Consider the following 26,273-nt stretch of genomic DNA (forward strand, 5'->3'; position numbering starts at 1 on the left):
AGTTTTGTACTATATAACAGGGATGATCCATGCATTTGGAAAGGTCATTTGGGCAATCGTTAATAGTCATTATTACCTCAGGCCTAGGAATTTTGAAAAACTGTATCCTAAATACATTAAAGAATAGAGCAATCTAGAATAATTTAGAATTACAGTGTCACACCAGAAAACATGAATATTCAAAAAGAAATGAACAGAAGAGAAAAGAATAATAGAATGAAAGCAAACAGGCATTATTTTCCATTTTTTTTGAGTGGCCTAAAAAGAAAAGCCAAATGCAATTGCTAGTGATGGAAGTAGATAGAAAGATTAAAAACACATAAGATAATGCTTAGCCAGTAAATAGAAATTTTTAATAAATAAAGTTTAGAGCTGTTTGAATTTCATGTAGTGTAGATCTTTGATATGAACAAATTCACTATATGATATATATGAAAATAAATAAAAGTGATTAGAAAACTGTTTCATTGAGTGCAATACAGTCACTGCAAAAATTGTGTTTTGTGAGTGAAATATGTTATAGAGGTAGTCAAGACTTTGGGGACTTGTCATTGTCTCAGAACATATTTCATTTGAATGTTAAAGGTCATCAATATACAAAAAGAAAGAAGAGCAGAAATTAACTACACCAAATGTGTAAGGATGATTCTTACTGATTAATATGAATACAGATTTTTTTTTTTTTTTTTACGGTACGCGGGTCTCTCACTGTTGCGGCCTCTCCCGTTGCGGAGCACAGGCTCCGGACGCGCAGGCTCAGCGGCCATGGCTCACGGGTCTAGCCGCTCCGCGGCATGTAGGATCTTCCCGGACCGGGGCACGAACCCGTGTCCCCTGCATCGGCAGGCGGGCTCCCAACCACTGCGCCACCAGGGAAGCCCGAATACAGAATATTTTAACTTTAAATACTCTTCTATGTTTTCCAACTTTATCTACAAATGAAATGCAGTCCTTTTATAATCAGAAACAAAAAACATTCGTTATTAGTTTCTATCCATCTCTGGAGGGAGCATGTGGAAAAGGATTGTGCCAATGCAATGTTGGTGGGAGCACAGTGTAGGGGAACAAAATTTGCCACATGTCTCTTTGGAATGCAGATTATTTCCAAACTGAAAACAATCAAGGCCCAAAAGACTCAGGAAGAAGAACCTTTGACCTTCTCCTTAACTGCCTAAAGAATGTAGATAGAGAACCTATTTCAGGAAGGGAGATATTACCATAGATAACTATAGTAGAACTAGGTGTGGTAGATAGGGAGGAACCCAGCAAAGTCTGTTTGTTAAAATTCCTCTCTGGGTCCCATTGTTTCTGTAGGGCCCAGCAAACATTTGCTTATTTTCCATCTCCCTGTGAATTGCCTTCCTCCCCTCTGAAGTACTAAACCCCACCCCCGCAACATCCTCTTTTGTCTTTAGCTGAAGATGGTATTTAAGGTGAGGGCTTCAGCCTTTTTGGCAAGTTACTCAGTTCTCCTAGGTCTCTCCTGTGTATACATGTTATTAAACTTTTGTTTGATTTTCTCCTGTTGATCTGTCTCAGGTCAATTTAATTCACAGACCAGCCAGAAGAACCTAGAAGTGTAGAGGAAAAATTTTTCATCCCCAACATAAACTGGTGACCCCATTTTGGAAGGCAATTAGCTGTATCAATGAAGCGTTTTAGCTTGAATATCTTCAATCCAGCAATTTCACTTTTCTGTGCAGAGATCTGTATATATAAGGACAATCATTGCAGTGTTATAATATCAGAACTTTGAACAACCCAGTGTGCATCCATGGGGTATTGGTTAAATAATTTAAGCTATATATATATTAAGGAATAAAGGGAAGACATTTAAAAGAACAGGTAAATATGTAACTAATGACATGGAAGGCTGTCCATAGTATGTGGTTGAATGACAACAAATTACAGAACAACATACTTGTAACCCTATTCCTTATATGTGTACATGTACACACACACATGTATTTGCATATGCATAGAAAAAGTCTAGAAATATAGAAATGAAACTGTTCTGTTAAAACAGTGGTTACTTCTGTAAAGGTGAGGGGAAGAGCGGAGAGAGACTTCACTTTACATATCTGCATATTGCTTAAGATTTTCTTTTTTAATCATAAGCATGTATTATCTTGTTAAAAAAAGGGTTTTATCCTGAAAAAAATAATTACACACACACACATAAGCAATCAGATAAATTTTTTCACATTAAAGTGTTAGAAGTCGATTGGAACCATAAAATCTGACCTGAGGGGGCAGACGCAATTTAGCTGAAGGTCTCTAGAGATACAAAATCCTACCACCAAGGAATGAATGAATGAGTGAATGTATTTTAGATTTGGCACAGTAGGAAGAAGAGAGGAATAGTTTTGGGTGAATTGAGGGCAAGGGGTGTTCCTAGTGTTCCCACATTATATCACAACACATGGGGAGCAACTAGTATATTGTCTCAAATGGTTTAGGGAATCACAGACTATGTTATAAAATGTATCTTCAGGGCTAGTTCCAGGAAACCACTCTACAGGCTTATGTACTACTTCCAACCAGGTCTGTAAATGATTTCCAGGATGACCAGTAAAGTCTAATAACTTGGCTAAAATTTCCATTGAATTGAACCCAGATATTTGAATTGATAGCCCTATAACCACATGGTTTTTGACATGTACATTCTTCATGGAACATTATGCTGTGAGTTCCTATTAATTAAATTTAACCCAAACAACACTAATCACCCCACCACCTTCACTCTCCCCCACCAAGGAAGAGAAAATGGAAAAGAAAAAAGATGGTTTTAATTTGCTCAGACATCCTGGTTTTGTTGAAATAATTTTAAATCCTTTGTTTCTTAATTCATACTTTTCCCCCAGTAATTAAAGTATGGCAATAAATAAGGATGAAGCCTTTTATATTACTTGACAATGACAGGGTCAGGCTCTCAGTCTCATATTCATCAGCCTGAGATGGGAAGCAGCAGCACGATGGGGGAAACCCATCTGTCTTTATTAAGACTTGGCACCAAAGGAGCACAGAATAGAGAAAAGCTCATTTAGTAAATGGCAGTTCCCATTCTACAAAGTGACAGAAAATTTACTGCACTGTCAGCAAGAAAAAAAATAATCCACTCAGAGAAAGTTTTTAAATTAGGGAGATTTAGAGAAAGCATTTTAGAGATATTAGAAAGAATAAAAATTTCTTCCTAATAACACATAACAAATTAGAAAAAAAATCTTCTCCAGGTCATTGTTCATGTTGCCTTTCCCTCCTCTAACACCCTTACCTTCTAGACCTATTCCTATCTTTTCCATCATTTAAAGCCAGAAACAAGCCCCAGGTCCACCTGAAGCATTCCCTAATTTCAATCCAATCTGATTTCATCTTCCTGTTGCCAGATTTTCTAATGGGCATAATTTAGCATACCAACAGTTCAGCACTTTACTATGTATTTTCATCTCTAATTGTTTCACGTACTGGTTTGCTTTGCCCAACTAGGTTTCAAGTTCCTTGTGGACAGAGACTGTCTTAAATACTCTTGGAGCTCCCTTTAGCACTTAGCAGGGGGCTAGGCAAATAAGTGTTCAACAAATGCTTGATAATGGAATTTTTTTCTGATCTAAATCCCATTATCCATGGTGACCATCTTTATCGGACAAGAACCTGAAAAAAACTCAATAGTTCAATTTCTTAAATAATTCAGAGGTATTTATCAAAGTAATACACACACAAGGTTAAAACAGAATACAGGAGGGCTTATGATGCAAAGCAACAGACTTCTGCTCTACCATGTCACATCCCGTATTTATGCCCTCCAGGACAACCCCTTCTACTTATTTAGCTGTTTCTTCTTGTAGTTACCTCCTATAATTTGAAAAGATACATGCACCCCAATGATCACTGCAGCACTATTCACAATAGCTAAGACACAGAAGCAACCTAAATGTCCATCAACAGAGGAATGGATAAAGATGTGGTATACATATACAATGGAATATTACTCAGCCATAAAAAAGAATGAATTAATGCCTTTTGTGCAACATGCATGGACCTACAGATTATCACACTAAGTGAAGTAAGCCAGACAGAGAGACAAATATCAATGAAATTGCTTATATGTAGAATCTAAAAAAAACCAAAGACTCATAGACATAGAAAACAACCTCATGGTTACCAAAGGGGAAAGGGGGGGAGGGATAAATTAGGAGGTTGAGATTAACAAATACACACTATGATATATAAGGTAGATAACCAACAAGGACCTAGTGTATAGCACAGGGAACTATACTAAATATTTTGTAATAACCTATAAAAGAAAAGAATCTGAAAAAATACATATATATAAAACTGAATCACTGTGCTGTACACCTGAAACTAGCATGACATTGTAAATCAACTCTACTTCAATTAAAATAAAAGAAGTCCAAAGTCAATATCATTCTCATTTCTTTGTAGGTTATTGTTTTTCTCTCTGGAAGCTTTGAGGATATCTTTACACTTTGTATTCTGAAATTTCATAAGAATATACTCTGAAAAATTCTCTTGTATTATTTCTTTGATAATTCTCTCTACTTTGTTCTCTCTTGAATTCCTATTAGTCAAATGTTGGATCTTCTGTGTTTTCCTTCTATGTGTCATGTTTTATTTTCTATCTCATTTTCCTTCTTTTAGTCTTGTGCTACTTTCTTTGATACTTTCTCAACTCTATATTCCAAATCTTCCCTTGAATTTTATCTCAGCAATCTTTTATTTAAATATCTTTAAATAAATTTAAAATATCTTTTATTTCAAGATATCTTTCTTGTCCTCCTTTTATTTATTTTCAAATATCCTGTTATATAAATGCAATGTTTTCTTAAATCTCTCTTAGTATACTAATTAGGGTGTTTTGCCTCTCCTCTTTTTTTCTCTCTCAAGGGTCCTTGATTTTTTTTTCTATCTGTTTATCATTCTTTCATGTTGAAAGTTTTCCTTAAATATTTGGTGATCATTGATTTTTTTTGTTCATATGGATGAATGAGGCATTAAAAAAAGTGATTGGGAGCTTCATATACATGAATGGGGAGCTAGTCATTTTGTTGGAGGATTTCCTAAATGTAAAAATGTGGAGGCCTTTTCTCTTGGACCTCTCAATCTCTTTAAAGAATAACACTCCAATTTTTTGGAGCTCATGGAGGATATTTCTGACCACAAGGTATTCTGTTCACCAGATTGGGGGGAATAATGGGGGACTCTATTAAAAATGACTTAATTTATTCCCTCCCCCCTTATGCCTTACGACTCACTCATTCTCTTTTTCAAACAGCATTTATGCAGGGAAGGGTGACTTTCTCTTTCACTGTATTGCCCCTCTGCAAGTATTGTAAACTGTGACTTCTATACTACTTTATCAGTTACTACTGATAGTAACTGTGACTTCTATACTACTTTATCAGTTACTACACCTCCATCTGTTTTCCAGCTTTCATCCAACTTTCATCCACTAATGGCTCCCTTCCCATTCTCTTCATCATCATGAATTTATATCTTTTGTATTCTTTTGCTATCTTGGGGTGTAGAGGTAATATATGCATGTAATCTGTCTGCCATCTGTAACTTATTGAAATACATAAAACTTTTTTTTTTTCCCGGCCATGCAGTGTAGCTTGTGGGATCTTAGTTCCCCGACCAGGGACTGAACCTGGCCTTCAGCAGTGAAATCACCGAGTCCTAACCACTGGACCACCAGGGAACTCCCCATAAACCTGTTTTGACTACAGTTTGAGCTCTCACTTTGCTATTTGTTTAATTTCTTCTGGAAGTATAGCACTAAAGAGCATCATACTCATTACTGTGATGATATCCAACTGATTAGTGACAAAAGCCCATTTTACAGGTTACTGAAACATTAGAACAATGAACTTCAATATACTCCCTTCTTAAGCAGAATTTTCTTTTATTTTTCAGCTTTATTAAGATGTAACTGACATATAACATGTGTAAGTTTAAGGTGTACGATGTGAGATTTTATATATATATATAAATGAGTACCACTATAGGATTAGTTAACACATCCATGACTTTATATAGTTGCTACCTCCCATGGTTACTTTTATTTTTTGTGGTGAGAATTTTAAGATCTACTCTGTTAGCAACTTTTAAGTATACAGACAGAGTATTGTTAACTACAGTCACCATGCTATACATTACATCTCCAGGACTTATTCATCTTATAAATGGAAGTTTGTACCCTTTGACCCCTTTCACTCACTTCCCTCACCCTCTCCCCACCCAACACGCACTGGCAACTACCATTCTACTCTCTGTTTCTATGACTTTGGGTGTTTTTAGATTCTACTTATAAGTAATATCATCAGCATTTGTCTTTCTCTGTCTGACTTATTTCACTTAGCATAGTGCCCTCAAGGTTCATCTATGCTGTTGCAAATGACAGGGTTTCCTTCTTTATATGGCTGAATAATATTCCTATATATATTATATACATATACACATTCATCCATCAGGGGATACTTAAGTGTTTCCATGTCTTTGTTATTGTAAATAATGTTTCAGTGAACATGGGAGTACAAATCAAGATAGTAATTTCTTTCCCTTTGGATATATACCCAGAAGTGGAGATTTCTGGATCATATGGTAGTTCTATTTTTATTTTATTTTTTGAGGAACTGCCATACTGTTTTCCATAGTTGTTGCACCAATTTACATTCCCAAAAATAATGCACAATGGTTCCATCTTCTCCACATCATTGCTAGTGCTTAGCTGTTGTCTTTTTGATATTAAACATACTAATAGGTGTGAAGTGATATCTCACTTTGGTTTTGATTTGCATTTCCGTGATGATGAGTGATGTTGAGCACCTTTTCATGTACTTGTTGGCCACGTGTATATCTTCTTTGGAAAAATGTCTATTCAGATCCTTTGCCCATTTTTCAATTGGATGATTATGATGATGATGACGATGATGATTTTGCTCTTGAGTTGTATAAGCTCCTTATATATCTTGGATATTAACCCCTTATCCTATTAGATGGCTTGAAAATGTTTTTTCCTATTCTGTAGGTTGTCTTTTTATTTTGCTGATCATTTATCTTGCTGTGCAGAGCTTTTTAGTTTGATGTAGTCCCATTTTTTATTTTTTATTTGGTTGCTTGTGCGTTAGGTGTCATATCCAAAAAGTCATTGCCAAGACCAATGTCAAGGAACTTTTTCCCTGTTTTCTTCTAGGAGTTTTATGGTTTCGGGTCTTACATTTAACTGTTTAATCTATATCGAGTTAATTTTTGTGAGTGGTGTGTGATAGGGGTCCAGTTTCATTCTTTTGCATGTGAATATCCATTTTTCCCCAAACAATTTATTGAAGAAGAATCTGTCTTTTCTCCTTTGAGTATTAATGGCTTCTTCATCAAATATTATTTGACCATATATGTATGGGTTTATTTCTGGGCTCTTGATTCTGCTCCATTGGTCTATGTATCTGTTTTTATGCCAGTATCATACTGTTTTGATTACTATAGCTTTGTAATATAGTTTGAAATCAGGACGTGTGGTGCCTCCAGCTTTGCTTTTCTTTCTCAAGATTGCTTTGGCTATTCAGGGTCTTTTGTGGTTCCCGATGCATTTTAGGATTGTTTTTTTCTATTTCTGTAAAAAAACAGCAGAATTTCTATGCATAGACCAAGAGTGTCTGATATATTTTTTAAAACAATCAGTTCATTAGGGACCTATCTGTCTATTCCCACAAGGCAGTGGTTCTTAACCTGGGGAGCTTGTTAAAAATACATATTCTCAGGTTTCAGCCCTGCAGAAGGTCTGGGATATGGCCAAGATTCTGTATTTTGAAAGAGCTCCCTGAGTGACCAAGCACAGCCTGGTTAAGAGCCACTGACCAGTGGAAGGCCAGCAACAGCAAGTCTGGACCATTCCCATTCCCTTTTCCTCCTTACTGCAACCTTTAGTCTTGCTGACTCCAAGAGTGCATGGCAGACATTAAGGGGGTAGTTGTTGCATGGCTAACCTAGCTTTCTAAACCATGGGGAAAATAAAAATCCACCAAGCAATCAATAAAAAAAATTGACAGATTTAATCTGTGCTCAGTATACTCATTTGACCAAGGTCATCGGTGTGAGTGATGAAGATCAGAACAGTACTTGGACCAATCACCATATGTAGTCCAAACCAAAGGGTACTATTACTTCATTATAAATCTATAACAATAAGGTAAGAAATTACATTATCACAGTGCTAGGGCTTAGCTACCAGGCGGGGAAAAACCCTTTCCTGTAAGGAAGAAATAAGCAAACTCTGAATTTGAGCAATGCGTGCTAGGCTTTATTGGGTGGAAGGGTTATTTTTAAAAGGGAGAACTAGACTTGTAATCATGACAACCCAACATTATTGATTCACTGTCTTATTTTGAAGGTCTTGCAAGCCCTTCTAGAACTTTGACATTTTCACCCCCAAGGGAATCAGAAGTGAGCCAGAAAGAGCTGCTGACTTGCAAAAAGTAAGAAGCAGATCTTAGACACAGCTTTAGTACCAGGGCAGGAGTATGATACAGTGGTTAGGAGCATAGGTTTATATTCAGGCACACCTGGGTTAAGATTTTAGTCTCCATCACTTACTAGTTGTGTGATCTTGAGCAAACTATTTAACCTCTGTAAAGTTCAGTTTCCCCTTCTGTAGTTTCTGAAGTGAACAAAGCTCTGTCAAGCTTTGGTGCCTCTGTATAGGCAGCTCCTTCTGCCTTGAATAGCACTCACCTCCTTTAACCCTGACCAACTCTTACTCATCCTTCAGGTCTCAAATCAACATTGCCACTTCCAGGAAGTCACGATTCCCTAGAGTATCCTAAGCACATCTTCAATCATAATAAATGTATGGTAATCGATGGTTTTTTTTTTTTTTTTTTTTGCAGTACGCGGGCCTCTCACTGTTGTGGCCTCTCCCGTTGCGGAGCACAGGCTCCGGACGCGCAGGGTCAGCGGCCATGGCTCACGGGCCCAGCCGCTTCCGCGGCATGTGGGATCTTCCCAGACCGGGGCACGAACCCGTGTCCCCTGCATCGGCAGGCGGACTCTCAACCACTGCGCCACCTGGGAAGCCCTAATTGGTGGTTTTTAAAAGTTTGTTTCTTCCACACATAAGGAGCCAGTAAACTAGGGCCCATGGGTTAAATCTGACCCATGACCTCTTTTTGTTTAGACCTCAAGAATGGTTTTGCATTTTTATAGAATTGGTTGAAGAAAGAGGAGTTTACAACAGAGATCTTAAGTGTCCCTCAAAGCCTAAAATATTTACTCTCTGGCCCTTTACAGAAGAAGGTCAGCATTTGCTGACCCCTGCCATAGATCATAAACAATTTGAAGGCAAGGACTATTTTTCATTTCACTGTATGTCCTATTCCTAGCACAATGCCTGGCACATAAAAGCACTCAGATATTCATTGAATGAAGGAATGAATTAATATTTATAAGCAATATTTTTAAAAGTATAATTAATGATAGAATCAAAACACTTCATTTTGTCTCCTAATGTGCAAATAAAATATACTCCTTTGGGGTAAAATTTCTCTGACCTTGGATAGAAACTTGGACAAGTCACATAATTTTCCTGTTCATTCCTTCAAGAGTAAACAGTCCTAAAATCACTCAAAGTCACAAAACACAGTCTTGATTCAGTAATCAGAACATATTCAGTCCAAGATATTAATCAAATTCTTTAGGCTTTACTTGGAAATAAGGTCCCCCCTCCCACTCCACACTGAGGCCTATAGGTGGTGGTTCTCTGCCTTTGGAGAAGTGGGGGATGATAGGTTTTCTTCTTTCTCTCCCCACTTGCCAGCTCCTATTTGGACCCTCACCAGGGTGGAAGCAGGAACAGGTAAGAGAGGTAAAGGGATCGGTCTTTTCTTCCTTGGTAGAAGAAATGGCTTCCCACTCTCTGGGTCTCTGGCTCTTCTCTGGGTTCTTTAAATGTTCCCATCACGGAGGACCCCTCTCCTGCAATTTGGGAGACCTGGGTTTATAATTTATATTCAGGTTGGTAGTTTACAACTCTTTCCTCCACCCCTAGGAATCCAACAGTTATCTCCAGCTTTTTTTTTCTGGGGTCTCTACATGCCTCCAGGTGGCTCTATTGGACAGGGTCTAGTGTGACCCCACCTTGGCTCTCTCTCTTGCATGACACCCTTTTGATTGATTCTCAGGAAACCCTCAAACATCCCTTGCCTGATAAATTCTGGGAATGCTGGCCAATCCCAAAACAGTCAACCCTGTCTTCCTGCCAAGGGCCATGTTAAGCTTTCTCAGAATGAAGTGCAGCTCCAGTTCTCTGCTCCTACTGCAGAGAACAAATGTCAAGCTCTCTGATGGTCTGGTGAAACCCCTCTCACTAGGGTTGAGGTGAAGGAGGTAAAACCTCCACTATTCCAACACTCCTGTAGAAGGTGGAATGGAGTCTTAGCCTGGCAACAGATCTCTACAAAGAAATGTTTTCACAAGTTTTCCCCCCAGTCTCCTCCACAACCTGACTTCTTTTTATTTCTTGGAACCTGTTCTGGAGCATTTCCTTTGCAAATTCTGTATGTCATGATCTGGCTTTGGAATTTCCCATCTACTCTAGGGCATCTATTATGTCTTCCTGGAAACTTGCATTTTAATATCATGTTACCTAAGGCTTCTTTTTCCTAATTAGGTTGGAAACATTAGACTACCCCTAATGAAGTCTCCAGTTATATTCAAGTAGCCTCATTCTCTTTGGACATTTAAAAAATTGAGATGGCAGCATTAACATTTATTGAGCATCTACCATGTAGTGCAGGCTTTAGAGATGTTTTCCCATATAATCCTCATGAAGAGAGTTTTTCCCTCTTTTACAGACGATAAAACTGAGAAATTAGACTTTCTCAAGGTAACCTAGAAAATATAGATCAAAGCTGAGGCTGAAACCTAGGTCTATCTGACTTCAAAATCCATGGTCTTTTTGTTACAACGTGTGACCTTCCAACTTTTTCACCAAAATATCCCAAATGGCAGAATAGAGTCAACACGTACCCCTGGAGAAGTCTGGGTAGCCCAAAGAGGCACCACCACAAGTGCAACATTTCTCTGAAGTCTCATGCTTGATTGTAAAAGTGCATACAAAATTTGCATTTTATTCTACAATATGTTTATTGTCATATAAACTATCTTGAAAATTATCACTCAAGTTACCTACGTTCTCCCTATCTGAGATCCTCTAGAAAAATGCATTATGTTTACCCTGTAGTTTCATGAATCTTGAGCATACTACTCCAGTTTGAGAGACCCCAGCATACTCCACAGGGTATTAGACTATGCTGGTGAGGTATTAACAATTTCAAGGAGAGTCTCAACCCACTGTAACCACTAGAATGAGGGAAATGAAAAGTTAAAAGATGCAAGATTTGGGGGCTTCCCTGGTGGCACAGTGGTTGAGAGTCCGCCTGCCAAATTTGGGATAAAGGAAAAAGCACTGCAGTAATTTCTTAAAGATTGGCATAATACATTATTATGCTATTATTATTATATACTATTATTAATAATATGGAATTATTAATTTCATACTAAAAATTGTTGATGACCATGAGTTTTTGGATGAACAATGCACTAATAATGTTGTAATATTGGACATGAGGGCGTTCAGCTGTTCAGTATGCGGGCCTCTCACTGTTGTGGCCTCTCCCACTGTGGAGCACAGGCTCCGGACGCGCAGGCTCAGCGGCCATGGCTCACGGGCCCAGCCGCTCCGCGGCATGTGGGATCTTCCCGGACCAGGGCACGAACCCGTGTCCCCTGCATCGGCAGGAGGACTCCCAACCACTGCGCCACCAGGGAAGCCCTGTTCAGCTGTTCTTAACCTGGAGGCCATGGAGCATGGAAATTATATGCCTATTTCTGAGGAAGAGGACAATCCATAGCTTTCATTAAGTTCTCAAAGGAATCCAAGACGTACCAGAGGTGAAGAACTACTGCTACAGAGAAAAGAGCAGAGACTTTGGGATCACACTGCCTTGTTTTCACATACTGGCTCCAAGCGTACTAAACTACATGACATGCTTCATCTCTGAGCCTCTGTTTCCTTATTTGTAAAATGAGAATAATAATATACAAGTCACAGCGTTGTTGTGAGGATTAAATGAGATTCTCTACATTAAATGCTTGACACAGAGTAGGCACTCAAGAAATGTTAATCTCCTTCCTCTTGCCACAATATATAAAACACAGTAATGGCAGTTAAACTACAGTTGGATGAATCATTTTTAATGGCACATGTACCCAGGATAGATATGCCTTCTTCAAAGATATTCTACCTAAAGCTTAGACCCCCAACCAGAAACTCAGACCTAGATTCCAATACTGATGTTAAATCTCCACAAAAAATTCAAAATAAAAGTATTCAGTTGGCGCCTACAAAAAAGTTTCCCCAACATGTGCACACATTCTGTTTATAAAGATGGAATTATTTAAATACCACTATATCCTGGCATGTTTGGTTTCAATTCTATGCATATATTACTATAAACCTAAGATGAAAAACCTCTTGAATTGAGCAGGAGATCTGATCCCCTTAAATGTCATATGAAGAGGCTTTTACAGAAACAGGGAGTCTTCACTAGTCCTACAGATTCATGAAGAAGACTCGAAGGGGTTAAAGTGGAAGGCTTATACAAACTTTGCTGCTCAGCTTCTCTCTTACCTCCTCCCTCTCGGCTCCACACCGCTACGACAAGGCAGAGCTGAATCACTACCTTTCCCGCACGCTCTAAACTGTTGCCTGCGAAAGAGGAACTGGGGACTTCACTATTCAGGCTGCTTCCATTCAAGTGTTCCGGATGGTACATACACATCCAAACAGACACTTCTCTCTTTGGAGTTTATAAGAAGCAGGCATCTGAAACTGCACTCTGAAGCTGTAAGTGGCAACTGGAATTTTAAGTAACTGATAGAGGGTGCTTTTCTGTTTTACGCTGGAAAGGTCTGACTCTTCAGGAAGATGAAAGAGAAAGCATATTTGCATGAATATAGTCCTGCTTCTGTGGCAAAACAAGGCTTTCTTTCTATTTTCCAGATATTCCAGAGATGTTCCTGAACAACTTGCCTGCCGATGCATGCTTCAAAAGGGATGCTTAAATGGCTAATCCCATTCATCCTGTGAGCCAGGAAAGGTAAGAGAGATTTGGAAATATTATGTTATTTACGGTGAAATGAGCGGCATTCTATTTATCGGCAGGTGTGACAAATAGGCACCATCTGCCGCAGAAGATACAGCAACTCCCACTTGAGAAGCTTGTTACTTAATGGCTCCAGCCATTGAAGAAGCACTTGTGCTGGAATTGTTTTTTCACAGGCTGATGTGGAACTAGATACTCTAACAGCTTCCACCTCCCTTAGTTTTCTCTCCCTCACACGGGACAGATAAATACGAACAGAATGTTAACTCCTCAAAGCTGTTGCAATTGATAGTTTTGACTGTCTCTTCTGAGTCGTTTCTCTGATCATTTTCCTTAGCTATGTGGTGGGATTTCAGCTCTTAAATTATATAGGCAGGTGTCATTCAGAAAAACGTAAAATTACCAGTGAATTGTTTTCAGAACTTTGTCATGTTAAAATAAAAGTAACTATGGCAAGCTCCTTGAGGATCCAAACAGGGATCAGGTTACATTTATCTCTGTATCCCCAGCACTTTTTCTCTTATTAGAAACAAGTTTCACCCTAGGAATCCCTCTCAGCGTTGATGGATGGAGAAAGCTCCACATTCCCATCTCATTTTAAGGAGCAAAATTCATGGTCCGGGTGTGTATGTTGTTTTGCTTCTGCAAGGTTATATATACTATGCTGACGCTGAACATTACGGGAGACTTGGGATTTCAGTGTTCATACCAAAAACTCAAGAAGTTTTTTTTTGTTTTCTTTACCAAGAGTTTTATTTACCAAGTTAAGGACAAAACATGCAATCAGAAAATCAGAGGTGCATTCACATTGCTTGTGGATGTTTTGATTTACTTTACAAGTAAACCGGATGTTCAGGCTAATGTTGGACATTGGCCAATTATTATTAAGTTAATCTCTTTCCATTTTCCCTTCCCCCAAACTTCCCTCCCCCTTTCCTTTCTTCGTCTGTTTCCCAATGTTTTCCTGCTTCCGTATCTTCACCTCTATCTCTTAACCACTCATTTCCTCCCACCTCTTATCCACTTCCCACACTCCTCATCACCTTACTTCTCACATTTCCTTCCTTCCCTCCTCCCGTCTTCTCTATCATCCTTTTTTCCTAATTCCTTACCCTTTTTCCTATCCCGCACTCTCCTCCTCGTCCCTCAACAGCTTTCCATCACTTTTACGAAGACTGGAGACTGATTTTCATTTTATTAGCTTTCCAGAAAGAACTGCAGGATACTAAAATCCTACAAGGGTCTTTCCACAAAAACCAGATTCTTTAGAATTAATAGAATTTTGATTTCTTTTGAAATTGCATGGTTGTTTTTCTTTCCAAATGGTCCAGAGCTTTTAATGGAGCAATCACATTATCTGTGCAACTAAGTAGTTAGTTAGCAAAGAGAGCTATGGCAATCCTGTTCCGAAAGCTTTTATGAGAAGTTGTCACAGATGCAGGAGCAGATTAACAAAGAGGACTCCCCAGTATGTAACTTTTCATTTACTCATTTCAAAGTCCTTAAGATTTAAGGAATTAAATTGATAGACTTGTCTGCATTGAACAGGATGTTTGGTGTTCTGCAGACTGCAGAGGTTTTAAGAAATACATGGCTAGTTAGTTTTCCAAACCCTCAAATGAAATGTTTAAAGAAGTTGACAACTGTACGTGAGATCATTGTTCTCTAAAGCTTCTCTAGGCTTCATAGAATTCTAATAAATATTTAGTAAGTATTTAGACCTTAAGGAAGATTAAGGGTCGACTGTGTAGGAGGCAGTATTATTGTTACTGAAAAGCATTTATAGACACAATTGAACTTTCTAAAACTTAAGGCTGTAAACCCATTCCATGTAGTTTTCCTTTAAAATCATGCAACTGAAATAGTAATTCAAGAGCAAAGTTTCTAACAAAGTGACTGTTCCTTTTTTAAAAAAAAAATTTTGGCTGTGCTGTGCTGTGCAACTTGTGGGATCTTAGTTCCCCCACCAGGGAATGAACCCGGGCCCACAGCAGTGAGAGCACTGAGTCCTAACCACTGGACCACCAGGGAATTCCCACAAAGTGATTATTCCTTAATTCCAGAAGATAATCAGGAATTTAGTCTCGTTTGCACAATAAGAGATAGGGGAGTGGGGGAAGGGAATAAAAATAAAAGGGAGTTTCACGTGCTTCCCCAAGCTATATTAGCTATCAGAACAGAGATAACACTATGCTTCTCTCTAAATTGTCAGTGCTAAGTACATTTCTTCAGTCATACCCATGCATTTGTTCAACAATTATTGAGCAGCTATTGCGAGCACAGTTGTATAAGGGACAGAAGGTTGAAAAAGATCCTCAAGGGGTTTATAAATTACAATTTGGGGGAAAATACAGCAAATAGATACAGTATTAGGTGAATGTAATTTCTCTAGGAGACAGAGAAAGCCTGTGGGAGTTAGGATTTGGATGAGAAATCAAGGTCAGTTTCATGAGCGGAACTATGAAGAATGCTAGCATTTCCCCAAGCAGAGATATGCAAAGATGGAAGAAACTGATCAAACAAAAACATGGAGGCGGGGAAGTAGGTGACAGTGAGCATTACGGCTTGATTGGAAAGGAGGGTAGTGGAAGGAATTAAAGTCAGCCAGGGCTAGGACATTGACAGCCTTGAACACCAAGCTAAGGAGAATGGAGTAAAGTCCAAAGACAGTAAGGACTCTCAAAGGCAATATGGGCTACCAAATCTTTATTCCTTTTTCATCCTGTAAGATTAATTATAAATAAATCATATAGTAATGGACTGTAGAGTAAAAAGAGCAAATCGAAGATGACGTATTTCTTGACGATTTTTTTATAAAGTTCAAGACAAAAATAAACAACACAGTGTTTAGGCACAGGTGTGTGTGTGTAAATAAAAGCAAGGTAACGACTAACAAAATTCAGAATACTGATAATTTCTGGGGAGGTGTGGGATGAGATAGGGAGGAGCGTAGGTAGATGTCATGTAAATTATTAGTTATTCTCAACCTTACAGGTGGTAGGTGTTTGTTTACAGGTGTTTGTCCATGGGTGTTACTGAGTAAACGAATAAAAGGGACCCTGGATGCACCGATGATGACAATGTACCCAACCAAGAAGCCTGCCTTACCCAAATCTGTGTATTTGGAGGTCCACAGGAGACCAAAAAGATACTATACTACTGTTGAGGCTTTTCACACTTGGATTGCACTAGCAGTGAGTGTTTATTTTCCTTCCACTTGTCTTCTGGAGGCCAGGTGAAAAAGTAATGCCTCTATGTGGGTGGCCCGGGACTGTCAGAGTCCTGACTCTGCAACGCTCTGTTCTATTTGTAGAGTGGTGCTTCTCAGCCCAGGTCACATATCGAAATCACCTGTGGAACTTTAAGCACTACAGCTGTTCATGCCCCACACAAACCTACTGAATCAGAACCTCTGAAGGAAGAACCCAGGTATACATATTTTCAAAGGGTTTCGTAAGTGATCCTGAGGGCAACAGGGACTGGAAACCATTCCTTGCAGAGTGTACTTAAAACTCTAAATGGGTAGCTTGTCACAAATGTAGACTTCAGGGTCCTATCCCGAGAGATTCTGATCTAGGAAGCAAGGAGAAAGGCCCAGAAACCTGCATTTGTAATACAAATCTTCCAGGGACTTCCTTCAGAAACATTGCCCCAAGGGTTCCAAAACCCTAGGGCCTCAGGGTGATTACTCTGTGTATTCGGTTCCTAGGACTGCCATAAACAGAGTACCACAAACTGGGTGGCTTAAAACAGAAATTTATTCTCTTAGGTCTGGAGGCTAGAAGTCTGAAATCAAGGCATCAGCTTGGTCATGCTCCCTTTGCAATCTGTAGGGTAAAATCCTCCCTTGGTTCTTCTAGCTTCTGGTGTTTACTGGCAATCCTTGGCATTCCCTGGTCTGTAGATCCATCACTCCAATCTCTGTCTCTGTCTTCCCCCTGAACGTCTCTGTCTTCTCTTCTTATAAGGACACCAGTCATACTGGATTAGGGCCAACCTAATGACCTCATTTTAACTTGATTACATCTGCAAAGACCCTTTTTTCAAATAAGGTCACAACACATTCACAGGTACTGGGTGTTAGGACTTCAACATATCTTTTGGGGGGGACATAATTCAACCTGTGGCACTCTTTTAATAGTTTTTTAAAGTAGGGTCCCCAAACAACCAATAAGATTAGCTATGTTCTTTAGCTGGGATATCTCGATAGAGAAACTGATAGCTAACTCTCAAAGCTCTACATGCAAAGAATCACATGAAAATCTTGTGCTTAGAATGCATATTCCTGGGCCTTGATCCAAGATATTAGAACTCAGTAGGCCTGGGGAAGGGCCTAGGAGTCTACATTTTAAATCAGGTAAGGGGTTCGTGCGTCACACTCTTGAGAAAAACTGGATTTGGGAGGACAAGCAAGGCTAAGAATAGAGTGGTCTGGGGAGAAGGAGCTCCCAAGAGTAGACCCTGCAACCAGCATTTGTAACAAGCTACTCAGGAGAACCATTGCCTTTGGGGCTGGTGTTTCTAGGGAACAAAAGGGTACCTACGTGATTATCTTTTCCACTTGTTAGTGAATCAGAAATCAAAATAGATGTACCTCTAAGTATTGCAAAAATGTTTCCTAGACCATAGCTCAAAGACAGTAGAAAGAGACCCTGTCTCTTTGTTTGCTCTTGTTTCTTGAGAACCACATGGGTGGTAGGGGAATTAGATAGGTAGGCTAAGGATCATGCAGATTACAGAAAGTATAGTACCACAGGTTAGTGAACATAAACTTTAAGCCGAAATGCTCCCAAGCTGGGCGCACAATTCAAGATTATAGGAAGAGTAATGTAATTGTTGGAGCTGTTCCTATTAACGCTCCTTGGGCATGTTAACAAGCGACAGAACTGGGCTACATTGTCAGCTCTCTGACACTACTGCACATAGAAGTTTGACAGGTGATGGTGGTTTATGTTGTTTTTATAGTCACCCATATTAAAAATTCATGTTCTGAAAAACAAGCTAAATCATTTTGGAAGCCTTCAACAGTAAATAGTTGACCCTATTTACACACTTGAATATTTTTGTGAATAAAGACAAGGTTCTGGGGCTTCCCTGGTGGCACAGTGGTTGAGAGTCCGCCTGCCGATGCAGGGGACACGGGTTCGTGCCCCGGTCCGGGAAGATCCCACATGCCGCGCGGAGTGGCTGGGCCCGTGAGCCATGGCCGCTAAGCCTGTGCGTCCAGAGCCTGTGCTCCGCAACGGGAGAGGCCACAACAGTGAGAGGCCCGCGTACCGCAAAAAAGAAAAAAAAATAAGCTCATTACCTATTAAATACAATATTTATGAAAAATAACTATATTTTCCAAAAAATTTAGTAAGAGGAAAGGCATTATTTTATATTTTTGCAAATCTCAGTCTTTACCCATAATGAATGATGCAGTTATTTGCTCAGAACAAACACACCCTTTCAATTACTTCTGATCTACAAATACTGAGGGAAAAAACTGTATTCTCACCCCACAGACTTAAATGAGAGAGACAGAACACAAAAACGAAATTGGGGGAAGCCTACTTTCCTGAAAATTCCATGATTTGTTAAAGCGACCCATGGCACTGCGACCTGGGGTTTGAAGAAATGAATCCTTAGATTTGGGCCTTTATTTCAATGCTAGGCTTTCCTGCTTAAACTAGGGCAGTGGTTCTCAGTCCTGACTTTACAGTCACTTGTGGAGCTTTTTAAAAATACCAGTGGTTGGACCCCACCCCAGACCAATAAAATATGACTCTCTAGAGTGGTGACCAGGCCCCCTACTGTGGAGATTATGATTCAGAAAGTCCAGATGGGGGCCCAGGGTATTTTATTAAGTACTTCAGGTAAATTTTATGACCAGTTAGTCTGGGAAACACTGTCTTAACCTAACCTAGTTATTAGCTGCTGTTCTCTGATCTGAATTTTTCTTTAACCTTGTAATCGGTATTTACCACTTAGGAAAAAAAGCATTCAAAATGATAAAAATTCAGGGTATCATTTTAAGACTAATTTTCCCATAGCAAAACATTTTGCAACATATCAGTTAATTTTTATTTCAAAACAAATTGCCATCTGTTTTTCTTAGACACCCGAACCTTTTATTGTTGTTTTTGATTTTCAGGAAAATAAATCTGTTGAAGAATTTTAAGAGTCAAATCTTCTGAGCCTAGATCTACTGCTGTCTGCGTCTCTGAGACCTCCTCCATCTGAGAATTACCAGGTCTGACAACACTTTCCCTCCAGCCTACAGTGAGGGATGTCAACAGAACTGTAGAAAAGTCACATCCTCTAGACTTCCAACCCTCAAGCTGTGGCAGCTGGAAAGAAACCTTACAAGTGTCATCCCTATGGGGGATTCAGAAAGACAAGGAGGGTAAAAACTCAGATATGCTGAGCCTGAAATATACAAAAGCTTTTAGAAAATGCTGAGCCTGAAATATACAAAAGCTTTTAGAAAGTCTCCCCACAGAAGAATCCAATTAAATTCACATAATTAATGCACACATTTAGATGAGCTGTAGATAAAATAGAGCTCTTTCTCCCTCTACCAAAAGACAGGAAAAGTCCGATTTAATACTCATTCTTGTCTCCATACCAGTATTATAAAGCAGTTTCACCATATTTATTTTAATCAGTATATGAGTAGGACTGTGGAAAGTAAAAGATTTTATTTATATTTTTAAAAAAATGATTAAGAAGTTCTGATAAAAACTATTTGGGAGGGGGATGCTTGTGCACTACTGACTTGGCTCTGGTTGTGACTGGTTTGTGTATGAGATTGTTAGAACCCCTCCAGCGTATTCAGAGACAGCCTAAGTGACTGTGGAATGCCTCAAGGGCAATAGAAATCAAATAGAAATAGGTACCAACTCAAGTCTTAAGTGATGACGGAGGTGCATTTCAAGTACCATGGGAATCTCACTGGGCGGGCCCATTTCCCCACCCTGGCAACAGAGGTTGACACTACTTCAGAGAAGTATTCCAACCTGTATATGTATGTGGGCTTATTCCTGAGCCTCCTGGCCATTCTCCTCATCCTGCTCTTCACAATGCTCCTTCGGCTCAAACATGTCATCTCACCCATCACCTCCGAGAGCACAGAAAGTGTTCCTCAATTTACAGACGTAGAGATGCAGAGTCGAATCCCCACTCCTTAAAGTCAGGAAGAAAGTGAGCTTTAATGGATCTCAGTGAACCCTTGTGTGTTGATGTCCAGGAAAGCTGACTTTGTTGCATGTAGCTTCCCATGTAGGGAATCAACAAGTTGTTCACTTAACAAGTTGTTCATGTTTTCTCTGTGTTATTCTTTATCTTGACTCTGCTTGTGGGATATCTAAGAGGTTTGACTCATTCCTTGCCAGGAATATAGGAAATGGCAGCTGGTTGGGAGGGAGGTTTCCATGGTAACCAAAGAGAGCCCGGGCCTTGAGCAAACCTCAGACTGCAGAAATTCACATGCAGCTGTTGTAAAAAAACACATGACCCTGGAGGCTCCAAGAACAAGGAAAATTTGCCTTTGAAAGGGCTAATTGTTCAAAGAGGGTATCCCAAGAAAGGAACAAGTTTTAATTTAGCAGTTGGACCCTAAAGAATCACCTCTGCTTACATGAAGTTAAATCATGTTGGAGGTTAATGGAAGGGACCACAAGCCCTTTCCCAAAGGAGCAGTGATTTTATCATCTGTGGCCGTCGGGTTTGTCCCAAATGAAAGAAGAGTTCTTAAAAGAAACTGTTTCAATTTAAAGAGCAAGTTTACAAAAAGAAGTTTCTAGTCAACAAACTCATCTAGAGAGGGAAAATGTGCATTTTATATCTGTGTTATTATTATTACTGGACTTTTAAAAACTCAGATAATGGCCGATGTATTACAAAAATCTGGAACAATGAGCTCCCCCCAGACCAAGGGAAAATTAAGTCAAAATGTGCTTATGATAATGAACCTTATATTATACGTGCAGCTTCCTTGCCTTTTTCTCCTTACCCATCATGCTCCAGGATTGAGTTGCACTCAAATATAAGCTTTGTTTAAAGATGCCCTCGGCAGGGCTTACCTGGTGGTGCAGTGGTTGAGAGTCCGCCTGCCGATGCAGGGGACACGGGTTCGTGCCCCGGTCCGGGAATATCCCACATGCCGCGGAGCGGCTGGGCCCGTGAGCCATGGCCGCTGAGCCTGCGCGTCCGGAGCCTGTGCTCCGCAACGGGAGAGGCTACAACAGTGAGAGGCCTGAATACTGCAAAAAAAAAAAAAAAAAAAAAAAGATGGCCTCGGCAAAGAAGACTCAACTGTACTTTAAAGCAGAAATGAAATAATCTTGGTATTCTGTCGTTGAATGATTGTGCCTTTGGGCAAAACACTCAAGCCTCTAGGTAGCAGGTTTATCTCTCTGAAAAATGATCTGAGGGCTATTTAGTCATCACTAGACTCCTTTTAGATTTGAGTGTAAGAAAAACAAAGAGAGACAAAGGAGGAAAGGACTAAACAACACCCTCCAACAAATCCTTATTGAGATCAGTGTCCTCAAATGTCACATTTGTCTTTCCCAGAAAATGTTCCTCCCTTCCTGATCCCTGCCAAAAGATGAAGTGTTTCACTTATTACCTATAAGAGAAATATATTTTGAAAAATTCCATTCTCGTAAGTAGCCCTAGTATGCCAGTAGTGGAAAAAGAATTTGATTTTTTAATAATTAACGTTCCAAAAGGGAACCAAAGGAAATGAGTACTGTTTACAAATTAGAAGGCTGGTCGTACTCTTGCCACCAAAGAACTGAAACACCCATGTTAAATTCTACCTGCTTAGAAAAAAATCAGTTCTCTCTCACACCTAAAAGGTGGTCATCAAATTTCAACCAAGTGCTCCGTCGGGAATTGCAGCGGCAGTGAGAAAGAAGTGGAATGGATGTTAGGTTAATGGCACCTCTACCAGACATGCAGCTCTCTCTAGTTTGTTACCAATTTAAATTGGCCCCTTTACTCTGATCTAAATCTAGCATGGTGGTGAAATTCCCAAGTGCTTTCTACTTTTATACACAGTCATTTGCCAATACTCCCTCTCCAAGGGGCTGCAAAGTGTGAAATCCCCACATGCAGAGCTTAACTCAGTAGCAAGGCTGACTCTGGCACACCTGTTAACAATAGCGCACTGTAAGAGATGGCAGCTGCATTCTGCACCATTCAGAAGAGATGAGCAGGTAGGCTAAGACTCCATAGGGCATGTGCTTCCCCTTTTGGTATTATAATTTCCAAAATGCAGAGTGATTCATATTATTGCATTTGGTGGTTTAAGTTGTCTTTGTTCAACACCCAGACTCCACGTACCTTTTAAAATGTTAGTTCTTGGCAGCCATACACTCACTTCATCAAAGGCTGCCAATATACCCCAGAACCTCTTAAGGACACACATCTCTCCTCACTCCACACTCTGCCTTTTGTGCTCACAGTATTTGAATGCACTTTACAGTTAAGAAGTCAGTGACTGGATAAATGAAGGAACTGATTACATTTTCAACAGCAGTGAATAGCAAGATACCCAATGCCTTGTTGCTGAATCTGATGAAGAGACAGACTGCAAATCTATTCCCTGCCCACCTGACCTCTCCAACACAGATTTCAGGAGTTTAAACTGCTCCTTAATCTCTGACTTGGAAGAAGATTCCCAATTTATGATTAGGTTAGTCACCTGGAAAACAACCACCCTCTTTCATCACAACTACCCCATGGGATCCAAATCTTCACCGAGCATTAACCAAAGTACACAGCACAGACTGCACTAAAATAGCAGCATAACCTCTGACGATTTCCAATGATAACATAAATGGAGATGTATGTAAGCAGATGTGTCATTATGGTGACTCACATGGTATTTAATCTTTGGGAAAATAAACTGAATGTTTTCATCATAGCAAACCAACTGTAAAGAAAAATTTTCCATTTATATTAAATTTTATTATATCCTCCAGTGTATTAATTAACATATATTACTGCTCAAAGAGGCAGCTAGAGCAATCAATGGGCATAATTTGAATTTATCCATCTATCCAAAATGCTGACTTGGCAATTCCTTCCCTCACCCCCACTCTCCAAAATATTGCATGTTAGCCTAAATGTATCTAAACAGGTACGTTATTTATATATAGATGTACTTTGTTTTAAGGTGAAAGAATGGGTCTTCACTTTTTATTACACTGAATCACATGAAATTGCCCTTTCCATAAATAAAAATGCTGAAGTATCGGCAATTTCATAGAATTCAACCAAATAAAAGGACTCACCACATGAATTCTTTAAACAGTAAACTTTCCTAATGTGTTTAAAATAACTCAATATCCAAAAGTGTACTTTGCATACTTTGCATTTCAGAATCATGGGTTGTATAAAACAAGGTTTATTGTAAAAGACTTTTGTATTATGTACTAGGCAGGAAATCTTGAGGTATATCAAGTAAAGACAGGTTCATTCAGCCTAACATTTCCATCTATGCCAAATCTGAAGCTTTGGACTCCTGAGTCTGATGGCTGCAGACCCCACCATGTTTACTAAGTAGGTAAAAGGGATCCATTTAATGCAATTAAGTAGTTATATTTAGTAATACGTCTTATTCACCTGCATTTGTACAAAAGAAGCACTTTTTTTTTTAACAAAATTGTGTGGAAGAGAAAATTGGGTTTCTTTTGTTTAAAATCATTAATACTTGAAATAGATTCATATTGTGTATATGAAATATAATATTTGAATTAATATTTAGCATGTCATTTTTGTTCCCTGTAAAATAAATTCTGTTTGGTTTGCTGATAACAGCTATATATTGTCTGAAGAATATAAAGAGTATTAGTCTCTTCATCCCAGTATAAATTGTAACAATTACAAATTTGTGGGATTTATAATTCTGAGGTGTCATTATTTTTTCTTAGTCGCCAACCTCCCAACTTTTATTTTCTCCCCACTTGCCACCTTATTGGTGTGTTTGTTTCTTTAATAGTAAGATGTGAAAAATGGGTAATGACTACCAGCTGCCAATGAAAGTGACCTGAGGTGAGAGTGAGATAAGGTATCTAAAGTACCGATATCTTGCAACATTCCCCAACATGTGGGATATTTTTATTTATGTATCTTCCATTTCGTACTTTCCTCATTTGTTCCTCACAGCAACCCTGTGAGTAATGAGTGGAAGTATCATGAAGTCTGTTTCACAAAAGAGGACGTTAGCACAGAGAGACTGGGGAGACACTCATGGTTACACAGAGGCCAAGTCAAGAGTACACTGCCAGTCTTTGGACTCCTAGTTTAGTACTCATCTCAAAAAGTGCTTTGCTTTCTGAGCACTGAATAGATATTCCAGAGTTATTCATTCCATTACACTCCAAGTTCTGCAAAAAACTATTGAGCTCTATAGGTTATTAATTACTCCCTGTGCCGAAATTCAGAACAAATAAGCAGAATTCTGCCATCTATTAAAATCATTTTATAGTTGCAGCAACACATTTAACAGACTGTAGGGAAGTTTACACAAAGGCAGATCCTGCAGCTTTAATTTACATGGAAGAAGGGAAGAGGCAGAAATATAGATGAATTATCAACCCACAATGCAAATTCTAATCCTTTGATCATTTGACTTAATGTTCACAGTCAATGCCAGTTCTTCATATACATGATTGTGATCTTTCCCCTCCTAGAAATGAGAACACCTCCTCTTAGGTAAAAATAGTGCTCTTATTTAAAATTGTATAGTGTTCTAACTGTACACAGCTATTTCATTTGTGCTCTTTAATAAATGCAACGGCATTAAAAGGGAGAGAATTACTGGCTAGAGAAGCTTCCTCTAGCCACAAAGAATGAATTATTGTCCTCGTAGAAAAAGGAGACAAAAATGTGGGACATATGTAGAGTAGGAAAAGGAAATGCACATAATAGATATAGGTGAGGAGGTTTTGAAGAATAACTTGAGTAATTCCAGGAATTTCAATTCATTTTTCACATCAACCATTTGTTGATTAAATTATACATATACACGTTAGAGAGTAAGAGAGACAGATTACACAGCATACTGAGCTAGGCTCTGTGGGGATCTAAAATTTGCAATCATAAAATCTACAATCTGGTCAAGATGATAAGTACCTATATTCATTCATTCTTTCAACATTTATTCAGCACCTACTGTGTGTGCTACCAGTGAAAACAGAACACACTCTATGCCCTGGTGAAAGTTACAGCCTAGGGGATGGACATCTCCAATCATATAATTACAAGAATATTATGTTATAAAGGAGAAGTATAGGGTGCTTGGGTGCATACAAAGTGGAGGGCATGCTGCCTAGACTGGCCTAGAGTGTCAAGGAAGACTCTACTGAGATGGTATCTAAGCTAAAATCTAATGGAGGAGTAAAAGGAGAGAATAGAGCAAACATTCCATAGAAAGAACAGCATGTACAGAGATTCTGAGGTCAAATAAACTTGGCACACTTGAAGAAGCACAGTGAGTGAAGAGAAGTCTCCAGAAGGCTGGAAAGGTTGACAAGGACAACAACATGCAGGGCCTTGTGGGCAGTGTTATAGATTTTTAACTTTAAGCATAGAGAAGATGAGAACTCTGGTAGCAGTGTGGAGGAGGGATTGAAGAGGGGCAAGAGTGGATGCAGGGAGACCAGTTAAGAGGCTATGGAAGTGGTTCAGGAGAAAAATGATAATACCCTAGACTTAACACCATCCCATCGAGTGGTAGTGGGTAGGGATAAAGAGAAGTAAATAATTCGAGATAGATTTAGGAGATAAAGTTAGCATTACTTGATGACTTGGATAAGTGGGGTAAGAAGGAAGAATCTAGAATGACTTACTGGATTCTGGTTTGAACAAGGGTCTAGTGGCTCTATTCGCTGAGACAAAGAACACTAGAGGAGAATCAGATCAAGGGGGAGATGAATTTCGTTTTGGACATGTTTAGCTTGATGTGCCTTTGAGACATCCAAGTGCAGATGTTGAATAGGCAGTTGAATATACAGGTCTGGAGCTCACAAGAGACGTTAGGGCTGGAGACATAAATTTAAGAGGTGTTAATGTATGAGATTGCCCAGGGAGGGGTTGTAG

The 26,273-nt window shown here is 39.1% G+C and overlaps 1 protein-coding gene across 1 annotated transcript; it reads left to right on the forward strand.

The window, feature by feature from the left end:
* Positions 1 to 20,077: 20,077 nt before the first annotated feature.
* On the forward strand, positions 20,078 to 20,350 carry SERTM2 (serine rich and transmembrane domain containing 2). Its single transcript, XM_024762480.1, has one exon. It carries the CDS (start codon positions 20,078 to 20,080, stop codon positions 20,348 to 20,350), a length of 273 nt encoding a protein of 90 aa, XP_024618248.1.
* The last annotated feature ends 5,923 nt before the right edge of the window (positions 20,351 to 26,273 follow it).

This window comes from Neophocaena asiaeorientalis, unplaced genomic scaffold (genome assembly GCF_003031525.2).
Source record: "Neophocaena asiaeorientalis asiaeorientalis breed wild unplaced genomic scaffold, Neophocaena_asiaeorientalis_V1.1 scaffold234, whole genome shotgun sequence".
NCBI classification, from domain to species: Eukaryota; Metazoa; Chordata; class Mammalia; order Artiodactyla; family Phocoenidae; genus Neophocaena; species Neophocaena asiaeorientalis.